At 49.9% G+C, this 21,288-nt stretch overlaps 1 protein-coding gene across 5 annotated transcripts in view; it reads left to right on the forward strand.

The window, feature by feature from the left end:
• Lamb3 (laminin subunit beta 3) overlaps nucleotides 1–21,288 on the forward strand; it is a 43,571-nt gene that overhangs the window by 20,525 nt on the left and 1,758 nt on the right. For all 5 annotated transcript variants that reach the window (XM_076873009.1, XM_076873010.1, XM_076873011.1 and 2 more), the window contains 17 exons: nucleotides 2,951–3,142; nucleotides 4,361–4,424; nucleotides 4,755–4,948; nucleotides 6,749–6,869; nucleotides 7,609–7,797; nucleotides 9,023–9,178; nucleotides 9,592–9,788; nucleotides 10,225–10,339; nucleotides 11,045–11,423; nucleotides 12,947–13,107; nucleotides 13,215–13,435; nucleotides 13,714–13,911; nucleotides 14,405–14,549; nucleotides 18,160–18,367; nucleotides 18,765–18,906; nucleotides 19,299–19,475; nucleotides 20,097–20,250. In XM_076873009.1, coding sequence (XP_076729124.1) covers nucleotides 2,951–3,142; nucleotides 4,361–4,424; nucleotides 4,755–4,948; nucleotides 6,749–6,869; nucleotides 7,609–7,797; nucleotides 9,023–9,178; nucleotides 9,592–9,788; nucleotides 10,225–10,339; nucleotides 11,045–11,423; nucleotides 12,947–13,107; nucleotides 13,215–13,435; nucleotides 13,714–13,911; nucleotides 14,405–14,549; nucleotides 18,160–18,367; nucleotides 18,765–18,906; nucleotides 19,299–19,475; nucleotides 20,097–20,250 — 3,013 coding nt within the window. The remainder of the gene's footprint in view (nucleotides 1–2,950; nucleotides 3,143–4,360; nucleotides 4,425–4,754; nucleotides 4,949–6,748; nucleotides 6,870–7,608; nucleotides 7,798–9,022; nucleotides 9,179–9,591; nucleotides 9,789–10,224; nucleotides 10,340–11,044; nucleotides 11,424–12,946; nucleotides 13,108–13,214; nucleotides 13,436–13,713; nucleotides 13,912–14,404; nucleotides 14,550–18,159; nucleotides 18,368–18,764; nucleotides 18,907–19,298; nucleotides 19,476–20,096; nucleotides 20,251–21,288) is intronic.

Consider the following 21,288-nt stretch of genomic DNA (forward strand, 5'->3'; position numbering starts at 1 on the left):
AGATGACTTTAAATTTAGCTAATAGCGAAGAACTATGCATATGAAAGATGTCCCTTTAGGACGGCTCTCTTGATGGGCCTTCCACTCCTCCTGTGCTATTACTTTTCAAATTATTTTCAGATTCTTGGACTAATTTCTGAGATAATCCTTTTAGAAAGGACATTTCCTTCATTCTTCCCATCCCCTCCCTCCCTTCTTCCCTCTTTCCTTGCTTTCTTCCTTTCTGTCTCTCTCTTTCTCTCTTTGCTTTACCACTGAGCTGTGTCCCCAGCCCTTCCTTTAGAAACATTTTTTTTTTTTTGAGATGGGTCTTACTAAGTTGCTTAGGGCCTCACTAAGTTACTGAGATTGGCCTCAAATTTACAATCCTCCTGCCTCAGCCTCCCATGTCACTGGGATTACAGGTGTGTGCCACTGTGCCCAGTGGGAGTACATTCATTCATTTGTGACAGGTCATTTTTTTTCTGTCCACAGAAGCTTTGATTTCATTATTTCTACAGAAATTGTTAAATACGAAAGGATCAAGTTTGGTTAATAAGATTAGATGATCAGGAAAAGCAATATGATTTTCAAGAGTTAAAAAAGTGCTTGGAGTTAAAAAGTAATAGGACCTAATTTCTTACATGACTGGGAAAGTTGGCTCTAAGAGCCATGCCTTACGTAAAGGTCAAGAGTATTTTGAGAAAGGACAGCACTGTTTGAATGGATGCCCAGTCTCGAAAGGTGACAATTTTGAAGGGCAACTGTCACTTGGATGGACACTCTTAAATGGTCTCATTGCTTTATTATGCTTTACCCATTCATTTATTTGTCAGTTCTTGTCACATACGTATTGGACACTGATTACATGTTGGGTTTGAGGTCAGATGTTAGGGATAGAAAGATAAGTAAAGCTAAATCAACACTCTTCAAGCTGCTTTTACAATATGCAGGGAAGACCGAGACCTAGTAGTGACAGTGTAATGGGTGCTGAGACATTGGTAAGAATAGGCCTTGGCGAGCATGGGAGGGGGTATCCAGCTAGGTCTGCCTTGGTATGGGGTGGTAGTGGGGTTTTCAGAGAATGCATTCATGGGAAGATTAAACTTCATAGATCAGTAATAACCAGGGCAAAGGCAATGTTCATTCCAGGCCAAGAGAATAGCAAGCACCAAGGCCAGGAGGGGAGACAGGAAGGTATACAATTGGGGAGGGGGCCAGTGAATCCCTTCTGGGTTTGGTGGCTAAAAAGCATTTATGGAGGTAAGAGGGCTGTACACTGATGAGTGGTGAATTTACAGATGTAAATGTGTAGGGGGCAGCAGACTAAAGATACATTCATCCAGAAAATGTATACTAAGCACCTACTGTGTGCTTAATGCTGGGGATACAGCTGTGAGCGAGATGGGCCAATTGGCCTACGATCTAGTGTGCTGTTTCTGAACCAAGGGTGATTTGGCTGTCTACATTTCCCTAGGGGATATGTGGCAATTTCTGGAGACATGTTTGGTTGTCCCAACTGTGGGTACAGTATTGACATCTTCTGGGTAGAGGTCAGGGATGTTGCTAACCATCCTACAATGCACAGGGCAGCCCCTGGAACTAAGGGTTATCCAACTCAAAATATTAACAGTGCAGAGGCTGAGAAATCCTGGTCTAAAGTGAGAAAATAAAAAGTAGGAAACTGAAAAATAATTCATTGGAAATTGTGGTGGGTTTTCTGAAGGAGATGAGATGCTGGGATAGGAAATAATAGTGGGGTGGGGTGGGATGAGCATGGTGTGGGCAGAAGAATGCACCTCCTGGAGGAAGTGACATTTAAGCTGAGAACAGAAGATGAGAGGGGATGCCCTGGGGGGAGGACCATTTTGAGCACAAAGAGAACAGGAGGACTGGCACCAAGGTGTTGGGGGAGTGAGGTTGGTGTGGTTAAACTCTTGTGGAGATGGAGGTGTCTGAGGAAGGTGAGGAGGCAATCAGGGCCCAGGAACCCAGGGCCTCTTCTCTCACAGTCAGAAGATCGGATTTTAAAAAGAGTGGGTTGGAGGATTTTTAGCTAAGGAATAACACAGTCCATGTGTATGTTTTCAAAGAGAGAGCTCTTTCTGTATGGGGCAGGTGTGACCGAGTTAAGAGGTCGGAGAGAATGGATGAGAGGATATAAGATGGAGACTGTGGGGAAGGCTAAGTGGTGGTGGTGGTGGTGGGGTGATAGGACGTGGCACTGAAGTTGGAGAGGTGGACCTGATTTAGGTTCTGTTTTGGAGCTTTATGAACTTTCAGTATAAGAAGTGGCACAAGCTGGGAAGCCACCCAGAATGGAGGTAATCACCAAGGAGAGGGACAGGGACATATGTATATCATGCCTAGAGCTTGCATTTTATCTTTAGACCCATGCAGATTGATAGTGGAGTGTCATGATCAAATAAATAAACTATACAGGAAGATCTCTCTGGCGAAGTGGGGGGAGTGGTTGGAGGTCCAGGACAGAGGCTGGACATGAGTTCCACGCTGTGGGCAATAATTCAGGGTCAGTATGACCATAGCCTGGACTATGGCCATAGATGACCAGATCAGAGATGAGGAGGGGGCGGGTGCAGGGGAGAAGAAAGACAGAACCCAGGTTTATAGGGATAAAAATGGTTGCCGTGGGAAGTGCAGGTGTGGGAGAATTTTCTGGCATGGAAGCCTGGTGGGGGAAGTGGGGTGACTGATCTAGGAGGGATCACACCTTCTGGAATACAGATTTTGTCTCTGTTTCTTTCCACTGTTTCCCTGAGCACAAACTTCTGTGGTCTATGGTTTGCCAGGAGGAGTGGGTGGGGATGTCCCTGAGTCTACCTGTTCCTACTGGGCCTCTTTTTATCACCCTCATTGGAGGAAACTGTTTCTGTGATTATGTTTCATGGGCACACCACCAGAGCCCCCCTTTCCTTTGTTTCTCAGGGTCCTCCTGTTTGTGTCTTTCCAGGGGCCTCTGCCAGCAGGCATGCTGATTGAGCGCTCCTCAGACTTTGGCAAGACCTGGCGGGTGTACCAGTACCTGGCTGCGGACTGTACCTCTGCCTTCCCCCGGGTCCGCCAGGGCCAGCCCCAGAGTTGGCAAGATGCCCGGTGCCAGCCCTTGCCCCAGAGACCTAATGGACACCTAAATGGGGGAAAGGTATGTAGAGAGACCCCTGAAAAAGTAAGCACAGCAGTACCCAAAGCCCCCTAGTTCACAAAGTCACAAGGAGTCTTGAGAAGAAGCGATAACACTGGTGGCCAGTTTCCCCAGTAATGATGCCCTGTGAGCATTGATGGGGATATTTCAGAAGCAGCTTGAGGCCCTCTTCCACAGCCTCTTCCCAGGCTGCTCATTGGCACATCCCTATATGCAGAGGAGAAAATTACAAAAATTTATCTTCACTTTGGCAGGATTCAACACAAAAATGAAATTTTTTTTTGTTTGAAATCATCCATTTGGTCCAGTCCTAGTCCTTGGAGGGAAATTCAGGTATAAAGAGTTCTAGATTATGTGAATTTAAATCCTAAACTGGGAATGAGAACTCGATTCTATAAACACCCAGAATGCTTCTCTCCAAATCCTCCTAAATGTTGGCCAAACTCTTATGTAACTGAATTCCCTATTCCCTGGTGGAGGAGGCTGGTTTCTCTTCTCCTGTCCCTGGCTGGGATGGGGTGACTCCCAAGAGCTGCACCCAGGTGAACCGATGCCGAGTGGTCCCTGCCTACTGCTTGCCTAGCTGCTTCCTTCGGGCGGGACAGCTCCTCCTCGTTTATATCCTTATCCAAGTCTAGGTTCCCCATGCTTCCCAGACCCCAGATCAGAGCCAGGACTTTTTCCTGATTTGTGGAGGGTTGGCTTAAAAAATTCCTGGGATATGTAAGGAAGTCACGTCCACTGAGTGGTTTTGATTATAAATAATAAAAAAATTGAAATTAGGATTGTCTAGAGTGCCATGGTTACTAAGTTCAAGTAGTCTTGGGTTCTGGACCCCTTTATTCATCATATGACATTGGAAAATTAGAATCTGTTGAAACCTCATGCATAGATCATGTATATCACAATAATTTTTGGCCCAAGAAAATCAGGAAATTCTTGAGATACCTTTATTTTTAACTGGAGAGGAGAATTTGTACAAACGTGCTCACGTGCATGCGTGTGCACACACACACACACACACACACACTCACTTAATGCCCAGCAGTTATCTTGCTCATCCAGAGCAGGTGGCGAGCTCATGAGGTGGTCTCTCTCATGTTCCACAAAAGAAGAACCTCTGATTACAAGAAGGATGGAGCACAGAATGGAAAGGAAGGGCTCCGAGCTGGGGCACGCTGTTATGCTTTGGTTCTTCCCTTTCTCCCCTCTGTATAGGTTCAACTTAACCTTATGGATTTAGCGTCTGGGATTCCAGCAACTCAAAGTCAAAAAATTCAAGGTCAGTCTGGCTGCTCTTCCTGCTAGTGGGACTTTTAGTGGGGAATGAAACAAGTTGGAACCAAGGTCATGGAAATTTCCTGTTCTTTCCTATTTTTTCTGACATAATTCTTGCCTGGCTTGCCTCTTAGGGTTATTGTGTGCAGGATGCTGTGAGAAGGTGGGGGGCTGGGGAGGGTGGTCCCTTGGATAATGTGAAGGCAGGACAGAAGGATGGGGCTATCAAAATACTTTTCTTTATCTATCCTGGCCTAGGAGACTATTTGCCTCTAACTTCCTTTCTTGGTTTTACCTTCCCCAACCTCCCCCTCCTTGTCGCTGCCCCTCTCAGAGTTGGGAGACATCACAAACTTGAGAGTCAACTTCACCAGGCTGGCCCCAATGCCCCAGAGGGGTTTCTATCCCCCCAGCGCCTACTTTGCAGTGTCCCAGCTGCGCCTGCAGGGGAGCTGTTTCTGTCACGGCCACGCTGACCACTGTGCACCCAAGCCTGCAGCCCCTGAAAGTCCCTCCTCAGCTGTGCAGGTGACAGCCCAGGGTGGGGAGAGCTGGGGGAAAGGACCGGGCAGACTAAGTTCTTGGGGCTCCTGTGACACAGAGAGGACACGCAACATAAGACTTGGGTATTTCATATTTCAGTAATAATAAAAATTATTTTAAAGGACAGTCATTTATGAAATTAGACTTTTATAGTATTTATGCAGACCTGCTTTATAGCTTGAGATGGTTTTAATTTTTCGTGACTTGTAAGTGTATATGTGGCTGCCCAGGGGGAGCTTAAGGCAAAGCTTCTTACCCGGGCTATGAACTGTATTTAAAATGCGTAAATTGCCATTTACAACATTATTATCTAAAAATGTAAGTATGAAAATATTGTAAATTATCATTTTATTGGGTACCTAGGAAAAACTTGCATGGACCTCCACCATCAGGTATTCTATTTTATTATTTGATTTAAAGGTCCAGGAGGTTGCAGGGTGCCACCAGGCTAAAGGCTATCCAGTGTGAGAAACAGGGCAGTTGATTGAATAATATTAGTATGGATGGGAAGTGTATCCCAGGCTAGCAAACTGGGTTCAGCAGGGCTGGGTATAGAAGCCCCAGTTTAACAAGCTCCCCAGGGCATTATACTGTGAAACTAGGCCCAGGAGTGGAGGAGAGAGAGCCTTGGCTAAAGAAGCCCTTTTCTGGGGCATTGGTTTTTCTGTCAACATATGGGGGCACAATGTTTGTCCTGGTAGTAGAGGGACATGAAGAAATATGCAAATCAGCCCAAGGTGGGGAGGTGCAAATGGCATGGCATAGTTGCTTTGTTCTTTATTCTTGGACCAACTGCAGCCCCAAGTTGCAGAGGAGTCTGGCAGGGGCCAGCTCAGGGGACGGACAGGTGATCCATTAAGGCCCATAAGACAAATGAAAGGAACTGAAGTGGGGTGAGAGGAGATCACTGCTTTTAAAAGGCACAGATGCCTGGGCCTGTCCCCCAAGATTCGAGCTGAACTGAGTCTGGGCATTGGTGTTTCCCAAAACACTCCCCGGGTAATTGTGAAGTGCAGCCAGGGTTGCAATTTATGGAACTTGAGGGACCAGGGAGGTCTTAGGAAGGAGGTGCCATTCTAGCTGGAGTTACTGGGTGGGATTTGCTGGGGAATACAGAAGAAGAGAATTCCAGACGGAAGGAAAAACATCAGAAATGGCCAAGAGATGGGGGCAAGCAGGCAGGGTACAGGGAGTGATTCAAAGCTCAGCTTGCTGTGCTGTCGGCAGGGGATGAGAATGGAGCAAACGTGGTACGGGTCCTCCAATGCCAAGCTGAGGGTGTTGGGTTTAATTTGAGAGGCAATTAACACACAACAGCTATTCTATTTTTATACCTTAATGAGCCTAGTAATGATTTATCGTAAGAGTCCCATTAGCCAAACAACTTAGTCATGAATTGCTGGAATATAAATATCCAGAGAGCCCACCAGCTTCTAGAATCCCAGTTTACCCACAAGGGTGTCTGATCACCTTCTAGGTGCAGCCTTGGACTGGGCATCCTGGGGTGTCCAAGGGAAAGGAATGAGCTTGTAGAAATCCTTGCTAGAGGAACAGGGAGGGTACATTCACATGTGTGTGCTCTCACACAGAACAACAGTAGGAAGGACACTGTAACTGTCACAGGAGCTGGGCAAGGGCTGGGGCATTCAGGAAGAGCATCCTGAGAGGCTGAGGTCTGGGCAAGCCATGAGTGGTGGGCTGGAGGGTCTCACAGGAGAGGGCAGCTCCATCCCTGGGGCTCTCCTTTGTTAATTATTCTTGATGACCCACGGCTGCCTCTCCCAGGTCCATGATGTCTGTGTCTGCCAGCACAACACTGCTGGCCCCAACTGTGAACGCTGTGCCCCCTTCTATAACAACCGGCCCTGGAGACCTGCAGAGACCCAAAACCCCCATGAATGTCAAAGTAAGGACCTGGGGTCACCCCTCTTCTGTGTAATGACTGAGTTGGTTGCTGACCCTGCTGCCACTCACTGACCTCTCCTGGGACAGAGCGAGAATCTGTTTTTTTATTTTTGAAATCTAAACCAAATTGTAGTCTTGCAATTTAAGCTGTCCTGGCTCTGTGGGGGTGGAGAGAGGATTGGGTGGGATCTTCCACTGCCTCTGCCTTGTTTTCAGCCAGCCCTGGAGGGGCCAGGGCTTGGTTTCTGCTGATGACACATGGCTCTCACAGTGTCCCCAGAGCCTTCTTCCTCTGGCCCCTCCAGTTGCTTTATCCTGGGTCAAACATATCTGGTTCCCTATTGTCAGTTTTTCTACATCAAATGGTCCCTTGGAGTCAGAGTCTTTGCTCACACAGCCCCAGGAAGGCAGTGACCCTGCAGGAGATTCATGGTGAGAGGGCCGAGGATAGGCCATTCAAAGGGCTCTCTCTTTGCTCCAGCAAGGCCACTGTTCTTGACTTCACCCCTGCCCACCATACACTTGGGAATCAGGAGGCCTGAGTCCTTATTTACTTAGCTTTCTTCCTGGTTGTGTATCCCTAAGTGTATTACACAAGGCTCCTTGACCTCATCTCCCCACTTCCCTGCCCTGATGGTCTTGTAGAGTTGCTAGAGATTCTAAGGAGCTGCTTTGGCTCATGCTTGGTGGATGGCAATGGTGCTGGTCAGATATCAATTTTGGGATCCCTTTTTTTTCAGGATGTGATTGCAATGGGCATTCAGAGACATGTCACTTCGACCCATCTGTATTTGCGGCCAGCCAAGGGGCACATGGAGGTGTGTGTGACAATTGCCGGGACCACACTGAGGGCAAGAACTGTGAGCGGTGTCAGCTGCACTATTTCCGGAACCGGCGACCAGGCGCTCCTATTCAAGAGACCTGTATTCGTGAGTAGGGGCCCCAGGGACCCAGAGTGTCATTCATCTATTATTCCCCACTTTCTCTAGTTACAACAGGACACATGTCCCTGGGGATATAAAGGCCACTGGGGAGCACAAAGACTTGGTCATAAATCAGGACTTGTGGTGGTTCTTTTAACTTAGCTGAGTACTATTAAACAAATCATTTAACTTCAGTGGACCATCAATCAATGAGCCAATCAGTACATAGCCTTACTTTGGGTATAGAAGAGAAAAAAATAAACGTAAGCTATGGCTCCTGTGGTCTGGTGAATAAATCATACACACAAAAGAGGAATTAAATCTCTTTGCCCATGGTGTTGCCTTTACCATGTGGCAATGTGGTTTGATACTTGTTTTTCTATTTACTCAATATCGATAACTCTTCCAAGATCATGTCTTATTTTCTCTGGTCCTAACACAATTGACTAACAAATAATCAATGCTCAAGGAATGCTTGTTGAATGAACGCATGAATGTAAGGGGCTGGAACAGTCAGAGACGGCTAACATGCCCACAAGGGCTCAAACTGCACACAGGAGAGAGCAAACTAGACTGAGGCAGGTGGGTGGAGGCGGTTTTAATCAGCCAAGACTTTGGCAATGAAGGAGTATTTTGTTTTGAAAGGCATAATAGAGGCCAAGGAGTCTGGTAGGGGAAAGCTGGGTCACTTCCTGTTGATATTATTTGTTTATGGAAAGACTGAGACATACTTGAGTTTGACTCTTGTGTCCAGCGTTCACTTGCAAAGTGACAATGTGACCTTTAGTAAGTTCTTTAGCATCCCAGAGCCTCAGCTTCCTCATCAGTACAGTGGGGATTAGAATCCTCACATTTCAGGGTTATCATGAGCATTATGAGACAACATGGGAGAGTGCCTGGTTGATTGCTTGGTACATAGTAGTTGTTTGGTAAATCATGAAAACTAAAATACTGGTATAGTGTTTAACATCCTCAACTGTCTTTCTACCTAATTGATATTTACACTTTTATTACTCATAAGAAGCTAGGAGGGATGTATTATTTTCCCATTATACAGATGAAGAAACAGAGGTGCAGAGGGGTATAAAGTACTTGATTGAGGTTGTAAGGTGGATTAACAAATAACCGATGGTGGAACAAAGATTTGAACCAGGCAGTGTGGCTCCTAGAATCTGCTTTGAGCTCTCAAAATTTCTTTTTTATTATTGCCACGGCTGCTTTTGTCTCTCAGCTTGTGAGTGTGATCCGGATGGGGCAGTGCCAGGGGCTCCCTGTGACCCAGTAACCGGGCAATGTGTGTGCAAAGAACATGTGCAGGGAGAGCGATGTGACCTTTGCAAGCCAGGCTTCACAGGACTCACCTACACCAACCCACAGGGCTGCCACCGTGAGTAGGGGACCTGGCCTAGTGTGGTGTGGGGTGGGCTGCATGGGCCCCCAGTCCAAATCTTGCACTGCTGTCTTCAGAGGAAATCCCACTCAAGGGCAGACAGTGGAGATGGGCTGGTAGGTCAGATTCCTTCTTTCCCAGCACAAGTGTTGTGCTACTAGCCACCAGCAGGTGGCAGCACAGGCCCTGGGTTGGAAGGTAGAACTGAGTCAGCCAGAGAAGGGTGGGCCTGCCGGCCGCCAAGCTGCCAGGTGGCTGGGAAGGCACAGTGGTTGTGAGTCAGCCATGTTATCCACAGGGGACCGCCCTGCCCAGTGCTTTTTCCTGGCTGGCCTCCTCCTTGCATGTGTGTCTTCTGGGGCTGAATTTTTTTCGTGGTGTCTGCTTGAGCTCAGCCCGCCCTCCTGCAGGTTGTGACTGCAGCATCCTGGGGTCCCAGCGGGACATGCCCTGTGATGAGGAGAGTGGGCGCTGCCTGTGTCTGCCCAACGTGGTGGGTCCCAAATGTGACCAGTGCGCTCCCTACCACTGGAAACTGGCCAGTGGCCGGGGCTGCGAGCCATGTGCCTGTGACCCGCACAACTCCCTCAGCCCCCAGTGCAACCAGGTATGAGGTGGGATGGCCCCAGGGGCTCCTCAGCAGGAGGGGGGGTGGTCTGCCCACCAGCATCTCTGTCTTAACTTCATGCTCCCCTTGTGGGAGTTTTGAAAGTCAGGCTGGGATGCTTCTATCCCTGTTCCTCTTGGGGGAGGCCACCAGATGTCCCTCCCTCTGTGGCTCTCAGCCTTGGGCAAAGCCATATTTGCCACACCTTTTGCAGAGCAACTTTGGGCTTTGATTTTTGTGCTTGTCTCTGGGTGAGGGGGGATCCTTTTTTTTTTTTTTTTTTTGCAATGGGGGGTGGGGTGGGCGCATCCTCTCTGTAGACAGCTGGTGAGCCCTTGTTACTATCTGTGGAGCAGGGGGCTGGGACATGATCCCTGATACCAGGGCCAGGCAGATCCTGTAAGGTAAGGCCCCTGATGGTTCTTTCCCCTCTCAGTTCACAGGGCAGTGCCCCTGTCGGGAAGGGTTTAGTGGCCTCAAGTGCAGTGCTGCCGCACTCATCCGCCAGTGTCCAGACCGGACCTATGGAGATGTGGCCACAGGATGCCGAGGTGGGAGCTAACTGCATGGTGAGACAAGCTTGTGGTGGGGTCACCCAGGTCTGTGAGGTGGTTGGACATCCTGCATTGATAGGTGTGGCGTGAGCCTGGGCAGCCCGGTGAGTGCCACACTCCTGCCACTGCTTGTCCTCCTGGCCCTTGAGTGAGGCTAACCAGAGGCCGCCCCCACGTCCACACCTCAGGAGGGTTGTCTTGCTCCCACCTCCCTTAGAACAGGCATTTGGAGAAGGAGGAGCAGGGAGGGCAGGTTGCTTCTTCTCTCTGCCCTGAGGGGGGAAGGGTGTCACTCCCAGAGTCTGCTTGATGTAGTGACAAGAGCCCAGGACAAGAGTGTCCAGACCCAGTGCTGGCCTCAGTTCTGCCTCCCTGGTGACTGAGTGAGCCACTCCCCTCTGCACTCAGTTTCCTCATTGGAGGGAGGAGGCTTGTTAGCTCCTGTGCCTGAGCTGCCTCATCTATAAAAGTGAGAAGTACGGGGGGGGGGGGGCACACCCAGCCTGTATTTCTGTTCTAAGGAACAGTACGTGGCATCTGGGGGCTTTTGAGTAAGTTTTGCCTTTTTTCTAGCCACTGTGGACTGTTATTCTAAGTCACACAGGCGGTCCCCTCAGGTCACACCTCCTCTGTAGGGCTCTCTCCCCCAACGCCTTTCTCTCCCTGACCCCATTCTCTGATTGTCTTTTCTCCTGGCCCTAGCCTGTGACTGTGACTTCCGAGGAACAGAGAATCTGGGCTGCGACAAGGCCTCAGGCCGCTGTCTCTGCCGCCCTGGCTTAACCGGGCGTCGCTGTGACCAGTGCCAGCGAGGTTACTGTGACCGCTACCCCGTGTGCGTGGCCTGCCACCCCTGCTTCCAGACCTATGACTCAGACCTCAAGGAGCAGGCTCGGCGCCTCCACAGTCTCCGCAATGCCACTGCTGGCCTGCGACCGGGGCCAGGCCTGGAAGACCGTGGCTTGGCCTCCAGGGTGCAGGATGCCAAGGCCAAGATTGAGCAGATCCAAGCAATTTTGGGCAGTGCCTTGGTCACAGAGCAGGATGTGGCCCAGGTGGCCAATGCCGTCTTCTCTATCAGGTATCACTGTCCCTGCACAGCACTTGGAGAATTATGCCACATAGGTTCACATAAGGGACACACTGGTCTTTCCTTACCTTTTTACAGCCCTTTATAGTTTACAAACATTTTCACATGCACCCACTCTCAACTACTGTGACAGTCCTGTGAGGATAGAGTGGTGGCTGTTATTACTTCTGTTTTACAGGTGAGGAGACAGGCATTGATAAATGATGTCATAGCCACGTGGCCATTGAGGGGCAGGGCTAGACTCAGAGCACAGGCAGGGAGCCCAAGCCCAGGACTCTTTCAAGTGCTTGGCGCTGCCTGTAGGAGAGAGTCAGCTCTGGATTAGTCACCCTGGTGGAGGGCATCCTAGAGGCAGGGGTGCTAAATATAGATCCCAACTTGCTTTTGGAATGGAAGCCATCCCACCCACGCCCCCCTCCCACCAGCAGAGGTGACTTCTCAGTGAGATTTGGTTCTGGAAGATTCTATAATTAGTTTATATTTCCTGAGCACCAGTGGACTGGTGGTACACAGAGATGTCCAGGCAGCAGGGAAAAGGTAGCCCAAGAGGATTGAAGGCTGAGCCTCTTTTACTCATGGAGGTGCTGAGCTTCTTCAGGGGCCTGAGCAGAGGAGCTAGAACAAATGTTGGAAATCATTTGTTCATTCACTCCACAGATTTAAAAACCCCTGGTGTGATCCAGGCATTACACAAGGTGTGAGGGACATTACAGTTCACAGGACATGGTCTTCACTCCCCAGAGGCTCTTGTGCAGCTGGTTGATGTGCCAACAGTGAAGAATAGTAATGTGGACATGTGATAAGAAGCTAAAGCTACCCTAACGGGTGAATGTGGCAGGCTTTACAGGGGAGGTGCCACCTGACCTAAGTTTCTAAATTGTGTAGTATATCCATAGGGGTTCAGAAGGCTGGGAATGCAGGTGTGGAGGGTGGAATGGTGTTCTATGGCCGAGCAAAGCCTGAGGTGGAGGAGGTGACACTTGTGGGAGGGAGTTGAGATGGGTGGACAGCAGAGGGCATGGGGAGAGAGGACCCTGAGAGCCTCATGGCTGTGAGCCTGGGGGTGCATCATGAGCCCCCTTCACGTGGGCATGTCCAGCCAGAAGGTGATGGGTTTGCAGCTGAGTGGAGTGGTGTGTGCCCCAGAGGAGTAGTTTGGGAGCCATAGCTCAAGTCAGACAGTAAGAGACCAGGAGGAGAGGGACAGGGTAGCACAGGCAGAGAACTGTGGGAGGGGGAGGAGAATGGAGAATACGAAGGCCAGAGAAGTCAAGGAAGGAGAGCATTTAACAGTCCACCTGCAGAGGGATGGAGCAAGGCTGTGTCCCTGCCCCAGCCTCTGCCCACAAGAATTATCTTCAGCTGGTGGATTCTCCCTTCTGTTGCTTTGCTGAAGACAACTGCCCTGTGCAGCCTGTTTCTCCTGACTCAGTGGCGGCTTTACCAAGAGGAGGTTGATTCTGGCAAGCCAAACCCCCTCCTACATTTTAGCCCATACTCTTCTCCCATCCTAGGCGGACTCTCCAGGACCTGCAGTTGGATCTTCCCCTGCTGGAGGAGATGTTGTCCCTCCCAGAAGACTTGGACAGTCTGGACAGAAGCTTCAATCACCTCCTTGTTATGTATCAGAACAAGAGGGAACAGTTTGAAAAAATAAGCAATGTTGATCTTTCAGGTAAGAAGAGAGAGACCCAGATAATCCGCCTCTCCCCATCTGCTCCTCCTCATCTCTCCAGGCCTCCTGTGCCATGGACAGCTCTCTCCCTTCCCCTTGTTCCACAGGAGCCTTCCGGATGCTGACCACAGCCTATGAGCGGTCATCGCAGGCTGCTCGGCAGATCTCGGACAGCTCCAGCTTGCTGCACCGGCTCAGGGAGGACCGCAAACGAGCAGAGGGGCTGGACAGGCTGGTGGGAAGAGGTGAAGGTGATGGTAGCCCCGATCTGGTATCCCTGAAGCTGGAGATGGCCTCCTTGCCTGATCTGACACCTGCCATCAATAAGGTGACTTAGGGAATGGGAGTCCCTCTTCTTGGAACCTCCACTCTAGCTTATCACACAGGGACTACTGCCACATCCCCACATTTCCCATTAGGGCAAACCTGCCCCAGTGAGAACCTGCTCACCCATCCTGACCCTCATGCCCCTCACTGGTATTCAGGCGTTGCCAAGGAAACACGTTTCTGATGCCGGTTGTCATGGGGATGTCTGACTGTTTGTTTCCTGGTGTGGGGTGGGGGTGGTCATTGAGAAGCCTCTTTGACACCCCCATCTCTCCACAGCTCTGTGGCGGCTCCAGGCAGACGGCTTGCACCCCAGGAGCGTGTCCTGGTGAACTGTGTCCCCAGGATAATGGCACTATCTGTGGCTCCCACTGCAGGGGTGCCCGCCCCAGGGCTGGAGGGGCCTTCCGGATGGCGGGGCAGGTGGCTGAGCAGCTCCGCGGTTTCAACTCCCAGCTCCAGCAGACCAGGCAGATGGTAGGTGCAGCAGGAGGGAGGTGGGCACAGGTAGGAGGGGGCAGAGAGGACGGAACTCTGCAGGCAATCCAGAACTTTCTTTTTCCTTTTCCTTTTTTTTTTTTTTTTTTTGGTACTGGGGATTGAACCCAGGGGCACTTAACCACTAAGTCGCATCCCCAGCCCTTTTTTATATTTTGTTTAGAGACATGGTCTCACTAAGTTGCTTTAGGGCCAGAGTTCCCATTTTAAAGTCAGAGACTAAAGCCCAGAAATATTAGGTGATTGTGTTAAGGTTCCACAGCAAACATGACATAGAGTTAGAATCAATTTTTTTGAGTTTTTTTTTTTTTTAAACCAAACATCCAAATTGTGTCTTCTGGGGGCCAAACTTGGTTGGTTACAGATGCTTTGTAAGTAGGTCCTAAGGTCGAGGATGATCCATGGAATCCTTGGGGACTGCTGAGAGGATCCATGGAGTCCTGGCCCCTTCTAACACATGGTGTGTCAACAGATTAAGGCAGCTGAGGAAGCTGCCTCGCAGGTCCAATCAGATGCTCAGCGCCTAAAGACCCAGGTGAGCACCAGTCACTCCCAGATGGAGGAAGACATTGGACGCACACGGTTCCTCATCCAGCAGGTCCGGGACTTCCTCACAGGTGAGCTGGCTTCAGTCTCTCCTCAGCTGGTGTCCAGCTCCTGCCTCTCCCTCATTCCCATTCTCATTCAACAATCCCCGGTCTCCCTCCCTGCCTCCATGGCCTCCAGCACCCTGGCCCAGGACCCTGTCACTCATCTGGCCTCTCCAATGACTTCTCTGCCTGCTCCCTGTGTGTGATCCATTCCCAATAGCATGGTCTCAGACACCTTTGAAAAATATGTCAGATGGCTTCCCACTCTTGCTTTGAATCCTTCAAAGTCTTCACCTTGTTCCTTGATAAACTCCCAGCTCCTCTCTTGGCTCACAAGTTCTGGCTCTTGTCCATCTCCTGGATGTGACCTTGCGCTTCTCCTTCCTTCATTCACTGGATACCCTTTTCTCTTTGCCTTCCTGGGATGCTCTTTCCAAGGTGGCTGCTTCTCATCCTCCAGGTCTCAGTTTCAGCATCATCTCTGCAGAGGAGCCTTCCCTGACCACCCTGCCTGTGGTCAGCCCCCTGCTCCCCATTCCCCATACCTTCACCCTGCTATTTAGGCTCTGCTTATGAAGTTCATTTGTCTGTAAATATGTCATGTGTCTCCCCACTAGAAGACTGCAGACTATAAAAGGGCAGGGATGGTTGGCTATCTGGTCTATGGCTGTATCACCACAACTACCATAAGGCTAGACACAGAATGCACCCAAACTGATGAACGTGGTCTCTTCCCTGCTGTCCTGGAGAGTGGGACAGGGCTGTGCAATGGAAAGATCCTTGGACAGGACTCAGGAGACTTGTGTGACTTTGGAAATGTTGCTTTTTCTCTTTGCCCCATCTTTCGCTTGCAAATGGGAATGGTAGTATTTCACAAATTTATTCTGAGGATCAAATAACTGATGTAAAATGTGCTTTGAAAAATTAAAGGTGCCTCTGGAATGTGAGTTGATATTATTAGATTTCTGGTCTCTGCCAGGAAATTTGCTGGCTGGGAGCCCAGTTAATATGAGCTGAGGGTTTGGTGTAATGACAGTGGCTCTTCTTGCTACTATTGCAGTGTTTTTGCCCCCAATAGGCCACAGCTCTCTCCTGAGTACAGATGGCAGGTGAGAGAGAGGCATGACTATGACTTGCTTGAAACCATAAGGCCCACTGGGGGGAAATGTTACTAGGGATGCAGGGAGATGGTACCAGCAAAGAAGCATGAAGGGGCAGGCCAAGGTTTGGGGCTCAGACTCACACATAAGGGAGTCTTGCCCTTATGTAGGCTAAGAGGCCACTCATCTTGAATTAACGGCCAGGACCCAGGCCAGGAGGTGAGATGGAGCTGGAATCCCCAGGCTGGCATAAGCAGGCAGGGAACAACCAGTCTCTTTTTGTCCTCTCAGTTATGCTGTGTCTCAGGTCAAGTCCTACAATGGGTCCAGAGGCAGAGAGAAGGAAAATTCTCACAGTTATCAAAGTGGTGGGTTCTAGCTTCAGAGAACTCTTGCAGGAGGCAGGTGCTAGCTGTTATTGGTATACAGGGTCACAGCATGGGAGGGAGAGTGGCAGGTCTATGGAGGAGGGAGGTGACATCATTTTTCTTCACTAGTTCTTCAAATGTAATTGAAAAAATTAAAGGTAGAGTTCATTCCTAAGTACCAGGTACTGTTCTAAGGGCTTTGCATCGATTATATTATTTAATTCTAGCTACATGAGCTAAATACTATTATTACTTTATTTTGCATATAATGAATCTAGGCACAGAGAGGTTATGCAATCTGTCTAGGAACATCCATCTTGGAGGTGGTGTGGGTAGGATTCAAGCCCATTGTTCTCACTCAGTTGTGCACATCTACATTGTTGCATTTTGGGATGTACATACACACTCACTTTTGCTTTTGCTAATGTTTTCCCTCTCTCTGGATTGTCTACCTTCCCTTATCTCCCCTTACCTGGATAATTCCTGCTCATCCTCTAAGAGTTCTCTCAGGAAAGAACTCCAGTCTCCAGAAAGCCTCCCTGGTCCTCTAGCCTGGGTGAGGCACATCTCCAGTGGCCAACCTGGCACCTCTACCCTCATTGGTTTTGCTTCCTTATTTATCAACATGTCTCTCCCACTAGATCCCAAGCTCCATAAAGGCAGGGACTAAGGCTAATTTGATTTGCAGTCTCAACTCCTCATGTGCTGTTGTGCAGAGCAGGAAATATTGACTAGGGCCCACTCCAAGCCTCAGAAGGCCAGGAACTGAGTGTGGTGCAGCTGCAGCCTGGGTGAAATTTTGCAGAATACATGAAGCACCAGAGCTGGGAGGGGCTATGTTCAGCAAGGGAGGCTTTGCTGGGAGGATGAAGATTAAGCCTGATTTGGAGAGGACTGTGGGTTAGAGGAGAGGTTGATATCAATATGGGCAGGGTCCTTGTGCAGCTTGCAATGGAATAAATCCAGTTAAACCCAACTGCAGTTATGCATTGAGCTCCTATGTCAAGCTGCTGCAGGCTGGCCCTAGGGACATGGCAGTGAATAGGACTAGCTTCCACCTTCCAGGAATGTCCTTCCACCTGGCGTGAGAGGGACCTGGGGAAGAGACTCGTGTAGCCAGTGGTGAGGAAACCTGGCAGGCATGGAGCAAGGCTGGGCCCAGGGCCACAGAGGAGTTCAGGCCCAGGCCAAACCTTTTGGTAGGTGGGGCCTCCTGGACACTTCCATTCAGGTAAAATCTGTAAAAGCTAATAGGAAGATGTCATCTCTGTACTTCTGACCTCACTCTCTGACTCAGAGTTGGTTAAAAACTCTTGCTAATTGTCACGTCACAACTTCAGAATGTGGACCAATAGTCCTATTTCCGAGATTAGGAAACTGAGCACAGAGAAGTCACGTGACTTGTTGTGAGGTTGTGAGGTTGCTTGAATGGATAATGGGAAGCCTAGATCTGGAAGTCATTCATCTACCCCACAAACATCAAGGACCTCCAAGTGCAGGCACTGTGCCAGGGTCTGGGAAAGAGCTGTGGGCAAAAGCCAGTCCCTGTTCTCATGGAGCTTATCTTTTTGTGTCCGGGAGAGACAAAAACCAGGTAAATGAGTTCAGCATTTGCACATGGGTGGTAAGCACTGGAGAGGAAGATAAGGCAGAAAAAGAGGATGAGAAGTCTGGCTCTAGTGTGGATGGAGGTCCACGACTGGCTTCTGAGAAGGTGACATTCCAGCAAAGAGTGCTAATCCTTATTTGCCTTTGAGCACTTCTTTGGGAGGGGGGTTGGGAAGCAGTCTCATGGCCAAGGAAGCAGCTCCGTCCCTGACTGCTCCCCTCAGTTTGGGGCTGATTGCAGCAGACATTGCTCAGTACCAGCTGTCGGGCGCACCTCCTCCTCCTCCTCCCAGCCCGCAACTTCCTGTGGTACCAGACACTTAGTTGCCACAGCTGTGCTGACACGCCTCCTCCCCACAGCACAGAACACAGGACAATCATCCTACAGCATCTCGGAAATTCCTAGAGAATGGGCGCCTGAGTTTGCTTGAGAGTGGGCAGTATTTCTCTGGGGGGCCACATCAGAAGGGCCACAGAGGCATTGTCTATGTTGCTGTTTAAGAGGCTGCTGATCCTTGGGGAGGTGAGTGGATGGATGGCTGATGGATGACTGTCTTCCAGACCCTGATATGGATGCAGCCACCATCCAGGAGGTCAGCGAGGCTGTGCTGGCTCTGTGGCTGCCCACGGACTCGGCCACAGTCCTGCGGAAGATGAACGAGATCCAGGCTATCGCAGCCAGGCTCCCCAACGTGGACCTGGTGCTGTCTCAGACCAAGCAGGACATTACTCGAGCCCGCAGGCTCCAGACTGAGGCTGAGCAGGCCAGGTATGGCCTTGGGCCCTGAGTTTCTCCCTACCCAGGATTGGGCTAATGTTTTGTCCCCCAACCCTGTTTCTGGAAGAGAGGAACAGAGGTCCAGGACACAGGAGGCGCTGCCTACTGTGGTGGGGATAGTTAAGTGACATGAAAAATCCAGGTTTCTCTTCACTTACTGGACCCTGTCTTCCATAAAAGAAACGGTCAAGGGGATTTCTTGGGTATAACACACACTCACTATCCCTTCTTGGTGGGGTCCCAGGAGGGAAGAGCTATGGAGCTAGTATTGTCCCTGCTCTTTGTCTCAGCTGGAAAGGGTGTTTTCTCAGGCTGGTGCGTGAGTTAAACTACACATTTATCATTCACTGTTCACTCCTTCTTTCTGCTCTTCCTTCCTGTTCCTTAGGAGCCGAGCTCACGCAGTGGAAGGCCAGGTAGAGGATGTGGTTGGGAACCTGCGGCAGGGCACGGTGGCATTGCAGGAGGCCCAGGACACTATGCAAGGCACCAGCCGCTCCCTTAAACTTATCCAGGACAGGGTCGCTGAGGTGAGGCCTTATAGATTCTTCTCCTCCATTTCAGAACGAATAGACAGATTTAGGCATAAGGTATACAAGATGCTAGAAAGTGACCTTGTTGACCAAGCTGGAGGTCTTGAGAAGGCTGGTTTATAAGCCTCAAGTCTGGTTTTGAGCTCTTGGCCAGGATGCAGAAAAGGCAGGGGTGGACCCTAAGGCAGGGGTGTGGTTGGCTGAGTTGGAGAAGGAGGAGGCCTGATATCATGGACAGGCAGGGGCTTAGGGAGAACCATTGGGATATCCTGGTTGAACAGACTTTTCCCTGTCTGTACAAAGTGGGAGAAAAGATGGCAGAAGCAGACTGTGGGATGCCTGTAAGAGTTACAACAAACTTCTAGATTTTCTCCCTTTTTTCCACAAAGGTTCAGCAGGTCCTGGGACCAGCAGAAAGGCTGGTGATGGGCATGAGGGAGCAGCTGGGTGACTTCCAAGCACGGATGGAGGAGCTCCACCGCCAGGCCCGGCAGCAGAGGGCACAGGCAGCCCAGGCCCAGAAGCTTGCAGAGGGTGCCAGCCAGCGGGCACTGAGTGCCCAGGAGGTATAGAGAGGGCAAGTTACCCAACAAAACATAGCCAGTGAAGGGCTTTAGGATTAACTCAAATTTAGCCTCTACTGCCTCTGTGTAACTGATTTGGGGATGCTGAAGATGATCCAGTCCATTGAGACATCTGGAGCTGTCTACAGATGAGGCGGTCACTCACCCCTGCCCAAAGCTCATCTATAAAGCAGGTTTCTTACTGTGTTATCTGGAGCTTGTCTCCTTAATCCCTGGCCTGGGCACTCAGCTTAGACCAATGATCTGGGCTCCATCCCTATCAGAGAAGATTGAAGAGCTTCTCCCAAGGTTGGGAATGTTGGCATGTGCAATCCTGGGATGTGACCAAGTTGCTTTTAAATGGCACCTTAATATGAACCTATGATTATGTGTTTGGCATTATGCTTAAAGTGAGATGGGGGGTGTGTGACAGGAGTGAGAGATGGAGGGAGGGGAATGCAGAGTTTTAAGACATAATCTGGGCACAGTGGTTTTAATAGGTGAAATATGTGCATGGGGGATAGTAGGAGGCACCTCATCACTGTGTGTTGATTCGGATGATTTCAATGCTTTAGCTATAGCCCTTTGATGATGGTGATACTGAGGTGGTTCTACTTTTTTCAGGACTTTGAGAGAATAAAGCAAAAGTATGCTGGGTTGAAGGACCGTTTGAGTCGGAGTCCCATGCTGGGTGAGCAGGGCAGTCGGATCCTGACTGTCAAGACAGAGGCAGAGGAACTATTTGAGGAGACCATGGAGATGATGGACAGGATGCAAGGTGAGGGGCATGGACTGCTGGGGATCCCTGAAGGCTGACCCCCTCCCAGGGCTGCTGAGGTCCACTCTGGCTGGAGCAGCAGTGCTAAGGGAGTGAGGCCAGTCAGGGCTAGCATGTGTGACAGGGCTGTGGGGAATCAGAAGTGCTCACATTGACTTGGCCTGCCCCGAAGAAGCTTGCACTCCAGATGAGGCCATTTTCCCTACCATGTGAACGGTGCCCCAAACTGTATTTAATAGCCTGAGGTGGCCTGTGAAAGGGACATGGCTAATGAGCTCAAGGAGACCAATTACTTCTGAGAGAAATGTTCAGTGAAGGTGAGAAGAGGGTGAGAAGGAACAAGGCATGTCTTGAGGATGGGACAGGAATCGGCCAACAGGAGAGGAGGCTGACCAGGACCTGTGGGAGAGACATAGCACGGCTCCACGTGGCTGGCCTCCAACCCAGATGAAGAGGGTAGACTTGGCCCTGCATGTAACAGGGAAAAATCCAGGGGATCTGAATATGGCAGAGACACCATGATAATAGCTTTTAAAAGGGTTCTGAGCTTTCCTCAGAAAGAGGAATAAGGAATCTAGAAGCCACTCATTCTCTAAGTTGTGATGGTGGGTGGCATCACTGGGCTGGTATGTTCAGTGCATGCTGCATCGTTTCTCTGAATTTTGGCAAAATCCTCAGTGGGTAGCTAAGTGGACACCATAGAGAAGGTTGGATTGGTGGGTTCATAATGAAGAAATGGGAGGCTGTGACCACCCACCCATAAAGGGCAAGGAACCAGAGGAAGGAACCAGAGCCTGGGTCAGTGCTTCTCCTAGCCTTGCCCATCAATGCTCTGTATGAAGATAAAGAGTTAGTTTGTCAAATCTGTGTATGACAGAGAGTTAATACACCAGGCAATTGCAAAAGATGAAAAAGATGTGCTGAAACCAACAGGATGAAATTAAGTAAGGATAAACCTTCCCTCTGGCCTTTGTGGGCCTAGACCACAAGTACAGCTCAGGAGAGACCTGGCTTCTCAGTGGCTCATGTCACAAATTG

This window comes from Callospermophilus lateralis, chromosome 13, assembly GCF_048772815.1.
Source record: "Callospermophilus lateralis isolate mCalLat2 chromosome 13, mCalLat2.hap1, whole genome shotgun sequence".
Lineage (NCBI taxonomy): Eukaryota > Metazoa > Chordata > Mammalia > Rodentia > Sciuridae > Callospermophilus > Callospermophilus lateralis.